Below are 10,248 nucleotides of genomic sequence, written 5' to 3' on the forward strand. Positions count from 1 at the left end.
TTTTTTCCCTGATTCCACCCTTTCACTGAATTACAGGGTCTGACCCGGAGATGGCGCTTCTCTTTAGATCTTAATTTCCACAAATCATGACAGAAAGAATATTTTAGTAAAAAGATTGATGTTTAAAAAGGAGTTGTAGGAGACCACCCAAGGACTGATTGAGGAAAGTGAATGGCTACTACTGCAGGCCTTTTAATGGTACAAGGGAAATCCCCTACCTGTAATGATTACTTTTAATACGTTTTTAGGAAATTAACAATATTTTAATGAAAAAAAAATGGTAGTAAGTCGTTGGCTGATACAGAAAACAGAACCAAAATATTTTTTCTAAGTTTAACTTCGGCATGACCACAGAGGAGAAGCGATGGCACAGAGCCACTTAGCGTTCCTACAGTAAAGCACTACTAAAGTCTTAATATTGCTTATTATGTTCAGGAAAATACTTTATAGACATCAGTTAGAAGCTGATTTCAAGAAGCTCCCCACATCATCTTAACATTGAATGACAGCTGCTGCTTTAATCAACGCATGTTTGCTACTTTTTCAGGGCTATAACGTCTTTACTGCCATGGTTTACGTTTTTTCACTCAAAAATCCTGGGATCATACAGATAAAGACCTGCTAGGACTTTTTTTTCCTTCTGGATTAGTTTAACCCCTATTTAGTTCTATTACAAATTATATATATTATTTCTGTTAAACTGCTTGAAAAGCATTATGTTTCAGCTTCCTAGCTATTTAGTAGCCAATTGAAGGCTGGATAAATCTTATTTTTACATCTTTTAATATAAACAAGAAACATGATTACATCTAGATAATCTAACTGCAATCCACTTGTAAAACCACACATCAAAATAGAATTAGTTTTCAGATTACTAATTAATAAGACCTTATATTCTATAATTAAAACCTCCAGTTGTATCTAAAATTCCATTAACAGGAAAGTTTTCCAAATTCTTCGACAACTTAGATCAGAAAAAGTAACTGCATGGTTACTTTCACTGAGTTAGTAACTCAGTTACTTTTTCAGAGTAGTACCTGTAAGTTGTTACTTTTTAAAGTAACCTACCCAGCATGGGTAATAATTATGAGAATAACATTCAGGATAGTATTTAAATTACTATCTCCCTTCTAGGAACTTTTTTGTCTGTCAGTTCCAGATGAAGCAAGAAGCAGGACTTATTCCCATGTATTCCCATGTGACCCCCCTCATTTTTTCACTATGTCATTCATTCATTCATTCATTACTAAAAATCTTAATTTGTTGAATAAATATTTAGTTTGGTGCTGAATATTTAGTTTTCAAATTAAATATTTAATTTGAAAAGTAAATATTGAGCTCCAAACTAAATATTTAGTTTGCAAATAAAATATTTAATTTGTTAAATAAATATTTAGCTGCAAACTAAATATTTAGCTTTCAAATAAAATGTTTTTTTTTCAATAAATGTTTAGCTTAAACTTTTCAAGTAGCAAATTTGAATATTAGCTAAGTATTTAGCTAGCTAGGTGCTAGCTAAATACTTAGTTTGTTGAATAAATATTGTATTTGGAGCTAAATATCTATTTAACAAACAAAATATTTAGTTTGGAGATTAATATTTATTTAAAAATACTAAATATTTAAATTGAAAATTATTTATTTAACACACAAATTATTTAATTTGTAAACTAAATATTTAGCTCCAAACTAACTATTTAGTTTGCAAATGAAATATTTAATTTGTTGAATTAATATTTGGCTCCAAACTAAATATTTAGCTTTCAAGTAAAATGTTTACTTTTTTCAATAAATGTTTAGGTCCAAATAAAATATCTATTTAATATACTAAATATCTAGCTAGCTTGGGGCTAGCTAGATATTTAGCGAATGTGAAAATCCACTGGCCTAAAAGAGGAAGTGCGCTACCAAAGTAAATGAGGTGTAAACGAGAATAGGAGGTGGTTTGGGATTTAGCCAAAGACAAAGTGACCAAACAGAAATCAGTATCTCCTCTTGAGCAGTAGGGGCTATATAGAGATTCCTAAGCTTTTACGTTGGTAGTTTACTTAAACTTTTCGTGAAGCAAATTTGCATATTCGCTAAATATTTAGCTAGCTTGGTGCTAGCTAATTACTTAGTTTGTTGAATAAATATTGTATTTGGAGCTAAATATCTATTTAACAAACAAAATATTTAGTTTGGAGATGAATATTTATTTAAAAATACTAAATATTTAAATTGCAAATTATTTATTTAACACACTATTTATTTAATTTGTAAACTAAATATTTAGCTCCAATCTAAATATTTATTTAACAAAGTAAGATTTTTATAAATGAATAAATGACACAGTGAAAAAATTACTCTTAATTTTCTCTGAAAACATGCTAACTAACCATAAATATTGCTCCTAATTTTTGCTTCCTTTTAGAAAATGACACCCCTTTTGTAGGAAGTTTTATTCTTACAGGACCAAGTTACAACACATTTCATCTTAAGGTGCTTCACTGATAATTTAATTGAATAATTCAGACTATCAGTTAAAAGTTATTGCTTTAAGCAAACCTTGGAAGATTGCAATTTAATAATTCTCCAAACCAAGATCCATCTGATTGCTCCTCACTAAAGATACTGACTACTCATCATTTCTACCCACAACCCCATTTACGCAAAAAACAAAAACAAAACTATCCTTTAGAAGTCATGAGGTAAAATATTGAACAGATGTTTATAGTTTGCCTGTGATCTAACCTCTTCAACATGTGTCATCTTTTTCAGTGGGAGGATATGCTATCGGGACATGTACAAATTATTGCGTTTAATCTCGCCTCCCCTGGGCCTGGGGAAGAAGTGCCCCAACAGGGTGGCTTATAAGGTTTGCACTCCCACACGGTCCCCTTGCTTTAAAGAAGGAGACCGTGCTGGTTTTGGACTGTGTCTGTCTGTCCTCCTTCTCTGCGTTTGGCAGAGAAACACCAGAGCACACATGCATACAAACGCTCATTGATCCTCTACTAACCCAGCTGGCACGTAACCATGTCGAGTGGCGGGGAAACAAAGCAGCAAGTCAGGCTCAAGCAGAAGGCATCAGATGGGATGTCTGAGATGTTTACCTTCTTACAGAAACAGGAGTGAGAGGAGTAGGAAATAAAGGAAGAGCATTGAATGCCTTGTTTTCACTGTGGTTACTGCTGAGAACCTGTAAGCATGCAGAATAACGAGGGAATCTTAAAGGAACGCTCCGCTGGAAATCCATCTTTTGAATTAATTAAAGGGTAGACTTGAAAAAATATGAAGCAGAATAATTATTGACCCCTCAAATAAAACAACAAGCTTCATTATTGGCAATGACCAAAATCTTCTCGTTGTGTAATTCATGTTTTTCTTCTCCTGTTCCACGAAAACTACCCAGCATTAGCAGCACATTACAGAAATATTCACATCGCTTCACTTTTCACAGATCTCCATGTAAACAAAAGATCATTAAATAGTTTTTGTCTAAAACAAGAACAAAAAAGTTCTAGAATGGTGCATAAATCTTTTTTTTTTTCTACAAAGCTCTAAAAATTGTGGTGTGCATTTATAATTGGATCCCAAGTTTAGATTTTTGCTGGTTCTTCGCAAAGTAGCTCCGGCTCAGTTAGGTTGGATCGAGAGATTTTAAGGCAAGTCAAATCTCAGACACCTTATAATTGATTTCAAGTCTGGACTTTGACTAGACCGTTCCAACACATGAATTAATTGACTGACACCATTGTTGCCGCCACTGTTCAGCTCTATAAACAGCTCAAACTGTCTGCAGCCTTCTAAAGGTTAACCTTAAGGATTGATCAGTATTTTGTTTGAGTGTTCCTCCCCTACTGCAGAGGAGCATTCCCACCACATGATCCTGCCACCACCATGCATCACTATGTAGGGGAGATGGGTGAGTGATGTGCAGTGGTAGTTTTCTACTTATAGGCCAAAGTGGTAAATTAATTTTAAACTTTTTTCCCCTCCATGCTTTATGGAAGCTGCAAACAGGACTTCTTATGACTTTCTTTCAACACTGGTTGTTTCCTTGCTACTTTTAAACAGGGAGCAACTGATAGTTATCATGCCGCTTTGGGCTCTTCTCTGATTCACTCATCTGTTCTCTCCTTTGCAATCAGTTAAAGAAGGCATCCAAGTTTTAATATGTCTGCATTTGGTCCCTGCGGTTTCCTAACCTGACTCCGCCAGATGGATTTGCTCCGCATATCCATCTGGAAACCTTCCGTTGAAGTAATTTTGGAAAGGGGCAAAAATACTGGTTAGCTGATTGGCCTATGTTGGTGATAGACGGGCCAAATAAACCAATCAGATCAACGAAGCATATGACGTACTAACAGAGCGACGACGAAAACACAACCACAAGCCACTCTTGCCGAAACCAGTCGGGAGAAGAGCAAAAACATCTTTTCCTCTGAGAAAAGCCTCCAGAGCAGTGTTTTGCTCTTCTTTCAGTGAAGAAATACTCTGTAATTCCGATAAAACTTGCTCGATAGCCACGCTAACGCTAGTTTCATCGGCTGAAGCCGCCATGTTCTTTAGACTGAACTGTCGCGCTTCTCGTTGCGTCACACCTCAACCCGCCTCAAAGCCAAAGCTGATTGGACGTTCGTTTGGTGAACGGCTCCAAATTTTCTTTAACGGAGAGTCTCTAGACTTATTAGCGAGTGAAACCTTGAAAGCTCGCGAGATCAGGATTGTCTTACGAGGCTAGCGGTTTCCTCATTCAGGAGAACAGAGTTGAATGAGACTTTCAAAGCTTTGTTGCGACGATGTTTAACAGCCTAACCCTGCTTTGAACCTCTCTGAGGTTTTCTACCTGATCACCTCTCTATCTGACAAACCACCAAGGCCTTCACAGAACTTTCTCTTTTCTTCAGTATTTGAATTACACAGAACTGGACTTTAATAATGGTGTAAGGACAGTTGATTTTATGTGCGGATTATGCTAGTATGTTAATTGGACTGAAATCAAATGCACACTTTTTAGATCATGCACCATCTTCCACCCTTTTAACATTTCCAGGTTAATTTGTGACAGAATATGCAATGTTGAAAAGTTTGAAGTGTTTACTTTTATACACTGATATAGAAGTGGGTTTTAGTTTCACCTGCTTTTTCAGAGTCACAGTTCAAACATTCAGGCAGGAAGCCTGACTCAGAATATGGGTTTTCAGTGGAGTTCTCCTATTACCCAACATGTTTCTTCCACCAGGTTCCTTCCATCACATCTTTATTATGGGAATCTCTTCTCCTTTTCCACCCTGGGATCCATTCTTGAGTGAATAAATTCAACAGCAATGGCATTCCAGAAGAAAAAAAAACCTGGAAATCTTATTAACAAAGATTTCTGTTTTCCTTCTTCTCCCCATTTCTGTTATCTTCTTCTTTTTTTTTTACATTTTTCTTTGCTACCTCCTCAACCAATCCCCTCTCATCCTCTCCTTGGAAATCTTGACCCTCACTTCCTCTTCTTCCCTCTCGGAAGCGGCCGCATAAGTTACCGTGACATGTACGAGATGCTTCGCGACATGTCTCCTCCACTAGGTCTGGGAAAGAAATGTCCTCCCCGAATCGCCTATAAGGTAGAATCCCCTCTATTCCTCCTCCTTCCTCTGCTTCCTTTCAGTCACTGCTGGTTCCCTGCTTCCACCTGCCAAACACCTTCAGGCTTCTGTCAGTTTGATGCACTCAGCTTCTTCTGGCCTGCTGTTGTGATCTTGTCTCTGTCTTTCTGTCTGTGAAGCACTCTGGCTTCGTCCCGTTCTGTCAGGGTTTGTTGTAGTTCCTGTCGGTCTGCGTGTAACAGATACTGCAGAATTGAAGTGAGGTAACAGACAGGTTCTCGTTCTTCAGATTTCAGCAACAAAATAAGACAAAAGCTCATCTCCACAGTTGTGTATGGAATGTACTTTGTTCCATTATTGTTGCAAGCAAAGAACATATTTTGTAAATGGAGATTTGAAAAAACAAAACAAAAAAACAAATGCAATCTAATAGAGAAACTTGGAAAAACTTTTTGGTATTTTGCTGTTTATTCAGATTTTATTTATTCCAGTTCTTTTATTAAAATGTTTTTAATTTTGCCGTTTTTTTCCCTTTACATTTTCTTCAAATATCTCGTTTTGATATGGAGTTTTACATTGCATTTTTGTTCTCTAATTCTGTGGAACTGATCACATTCTCTTCAGTGGCCAATAAATACAGATGCACAGTAAACAATGAAACATGTTGCAAAAACATGTGATGCAAACTCCAAAACACAAAAAAGAAAAAGGCTGCAAAGAAAAAATAAGACTTTTTTTTTTTTAATCCTGAATTATAGCTTGATGATCTGTTTGTATGGAGGGTTTAGTCCAATATGGTTTGTTGTTTGTTCAACTCCCTCCAATGTTTCAGAGCTGTTCTGTATTTTTAGAAGTTTCTAGCTTTTTTTTTTTTTACTATTTTCATCATATTCTTTCTGTGGTTGTAGAATTTTGACCATAATTCTTTTCACCTTAAGCTCAAAACAAACGCACACTTTTGACACGCGCAAAGACCAAAGGTAAATATCGATGCTAACTTCCATGCAGAACAACAGCAATGCATCTTGGCTCCAGAGGAGAGCCCACGCCCTGATGAGAAGAGAATGTGAACTGTACAGCAAAATACAAAAATGCAATTTAAACTCAATTTGAACAAGTGGAATTTCGAAAAAGACACAAAACAGAAATGTAGCTTCTGGATTAAATTTGCATAAACTAACATCATAGTTCAAACATCTGAAAAATTTCATATTAAAAATCCTTTAAATCTTAGCTTCTCAAAGTAAAGAAAAAAATCCCTGCAGCAAAAAGCACCATCCAGGGCGTGCTTCGGTCGCGTAACCCATGTACGGAGGCCTTAGTACTCGATGTGGCCGACTCAAATTCGAATCCGACCTGTGGTCCTTTGTCGCATGTCTCTCCCCCTCTCTCATACCCCCTTTCCTGTCAGCCTACTGTTCAAAAAATGAGCCATTAGTGCCGTAAAAGCCCCAAAAATAATATATATTGGAAGAAAAAAAAATGCACCATCAGACCCTCATATCCCACCTTCATCCATCCATCCAGTCCATCGTAGGGCAACACAGAGACAAACAATCATTCAGCACACACTCACACCTAAGGAGAAGTTAGATAAGCCAATTAACTTAAAGGGGAACACCGTTTTTTTACATTGGCCCCTTGATTTTACGTTATTACATCATGTTCTACTCACCCATATTAGTTTTGTGTCATTTGGAGCCGTTCTGAAGATATTCGGTTTTGTAATCCAAGTAACGTCTTCCTATGGGCAACGAGTTGAATGCAAACTAAACTGTTCATAATGTATCATTTATGGTACGCCAGCATTCATAATATATTGACGAATCACTGTCCACCAGACATCTGCCGTTATATTTTTTATATTTCTATTTTTTTTTTAACAAAGCGGAGTGTGTATTGCGTCATCCGTGTGCCGGACTGGAGTTGTGACAGGCAGCCCGGGCCACAGGCGGCTACGCTCTACCCCTTGTATTCATTCGGCTAGCTAATCTGAATCGTTCAATTCCATTTTCGAGAGCGAGATCATCTGTGATAGTAGCACTAGACATCTTCCAGGCATGTGAGGAAAACTAGCAGCAGTTCAGCGGACAGGAAGAATGAACGGTAGCCGGCGCGCGCGGATGACATCATACACACTCCGCTTTGTTTTAAAAGATAACACTTGGATTACAAAACTGAATATCTTCAGAACAGCTCCAAATGACACAAAACTATTATGGGTGAGTAGAACATGATGTAATAATGTAAAATCAATGGGGCCAATGTAAAAAAAACGGTGATCCCCTTTAACAATCATGTTTTTGGACTGTGGGAGGAAGCTGGAGTACCCGGAGAGAACCCACACATGCTCAGGGAGAACATGCAAACTCCATGCAGAAAGACCCCAGGCCAGGAATCAAACCCAGAACCTTCTTGCTGAAAGGTAGCAGTGCTACCCACTGTGTCATTGAGCAGCCCGCCCACCTTTGTGTTAGTAAATAATTTGGAGGGCAAGTCCCACCATGACAAACATAAACATGCAGAATTGGAGAAATCCTGCTGGTCTTTTACTTGATGTGATGCTGAGAAGAGAGTAAGAATAATCCTATGAACAGCAAACACTCCAGGCAGGCAGGTGTGCTATGAAAATAAAAGGATGAATATGAAGCAAACAGCCTTCTGCCCACAGTATCACAGCAGATCTACAATACTGTGGGTCTGTTTCATCCAAGCTTTAGGGAACACGTGGCAAATGAGGATGGTTTGAAGAAAAATACAGTGGAAATAATTCAGCCGTCATGAAAGTAATTTCTCTGCAGGGATGAAAGGAGGACCCCAAAGAAAAACAGCTTAGATTGATCAGAAGCCCCCCTCTCTAAGTGAAAGAAAAATACTCTATTGACAAGAGAGGCTGTCAGAAGTATACAAAAAAAATAAAATAGAAGACATATTTCTAAATGCTGAAATCTGTAGAAAGAGATTATTACCATTAGTTTGAATGGTGACTTGTTCTACTTGGACAGCAGAGGCCCCTGTCCTGTGCGGTTTTTGATTTTTCTCTAAAGGTTTTAGTCGAGCCTCCACCTCAGCAATCCTCAGGTAGCCTGAGATCCAGCTGCTCACCTCCCAACATGCAGACTTAATGTGAGTCTTTCCAGCATGTGCACAGCTGTCAAATTGAATCAAACCTGAAGCGGCCCTGCCCTTGCCCCAGTTAAAAATCGCCCGGGTCTGACATGACCGCATCTCCAAATATAACTTATTATTGTGAATCGACAGGGAAGGGTACAAAGAAACGGACAAAGATACGCATTCACCTCTTTTTTATTTATTTTTTTTGGTTTCCCCATTTGTTTTTTTAAACCGTCCTGCTGATCCGCCTCCCCACTAACCAGGACCAGATTTCTAATCAGCACGTTAACGTGTTTGTGACATGTAGCCTGGGGTTTCCTTCTCTGATGATCTGTCCTGAGGCTGAGCTTTGTGTCACTTCATGACATTTATTTGAGCTGCTTTAGGGCGTTTCCCTTCCTTACTGAAGGATGTAATGTGCCTGTCAAAGAGCATGTTTCCCCTGATTATCTTTATTTCATCTGTTTCATCTCCTCATTGCACTTCATACTGTTGCATTTCATTCATCCAGCATGTCTGCATCAATCTGACTGGAAGTGGAAGCAAACCATCACTTACTGGTCTTGCTTTTACTCTAAACATACAGCCACATTGTGAGGGTGAAGCACTAACCCAAACATGCATGTGTGCAGGACTCGTTGCTCTGCCATACTGATAAGTTTGCTGTTATACAAACATTTTTCTGGTGAATTTAAGGTTGATTTGTTTTGTTCTTTTTCTTACCTACACACTGATAAAAGTGTGAAAACACCTGGAATAGCTGCCTGATTAATGCTCCATGTGCCAGGTCCTTTCAGACCATCTCAATCAATTAATGCTTCTGGATGCTTTTCTTAATGCTTTGCTCTTTTTGTCTGCAAGTATTTAATCTGTTCTGTCAACAAGTCTGAGATATCCAGGTGCATTGAATGAGTTTAGATAATTATTTGAAATTTGAATTGTCTTAAATATTCAATTCAAATAGTAAAACTTGTGTATTAATTAATCAGACCCAGTGCGATAGATTGTATTTCACTATTTCTTCCTAGTTTTGCTGATTATGGCATACGGCTAGTGAAATCACAAATATATTGTATAAAAACCAATTTATAAAATGGATATTCTTTTTATTATTAATTTATCTAAAGTAACGTTTTAGATTTTTCAAAATATAGAAACTTTTTTTTTTAACAATATGTCTGTATCATTGGATTATTTTGAGTTTAGTGGAAAAAAAGTTTATAAAACATCAGAAGCAACAGGAACAGGTGGAGTCATGGGTTCAATTAGTATTTTAGACATCTAATGGGGGAATAAAATAATTTTAGCTTAATGTGGAGAATGTTCATATGCTGTTTATTAAACATTCTTAATAAGAACTCAAGTAAGTTTTTGCATCATGCATCAGTCTCTAATATGGAGGCAATCAGCCTGTGGCTCTGCTGAGGTGCTAAAAAAACTCAGCGGCACTGGCTTTAAAAATTGCAGAGGGAATAATGAATCTCCCAGCATACATCTGAGTCGACAGAGGAATTCAGAAAAATGATGTGATTACGTAACTGGTGGCAGGTGCAAA

The 10,248-nt window shown here is 37.4% G+C and overlaps 1 protein-coding gene across 1 annotated transcript in view; it reads left to right on the forward strand.

The window, feature by feature from the left end:
• LOC107083739 (probable voltage-dependent N-type calcium channel subunit alpha-1B) overlaps positions 1–10,248 on the forward strand; it is a 270,890-nt gene that overhangs the window by 235,022 nt on the left and 25,620 nt on the right. The window contains exon 43 of the mRNA XM_015373178.1: positions 5,501–5,597. Coding sequence (XP_015228664.1) covers positions 5,501–5,597 — 97 coding nt within the window. The remainder of the gene's footprint in view (positions 1–5,500; positions 5,598–10,248) is intronic.

The sequence above is a fragment of the Cyprinodon variegatus genome, unplaced genomic scaffold (genome assembly GCF_000732505.1).
Source record: "Cyprinodon variegatus isolate N-32 unplaced genomic scaffold, C_variegatus-1.0 Scaffold82, whole genome shotgun sequence".
Taxonomy (NCBI): Eukaryota; Metazoa; Chordata; class Actinopteri; order Cyprinodontiformes; family Cyprinodontidae; genus Cyprinodon; species Cyprinodon variegatus.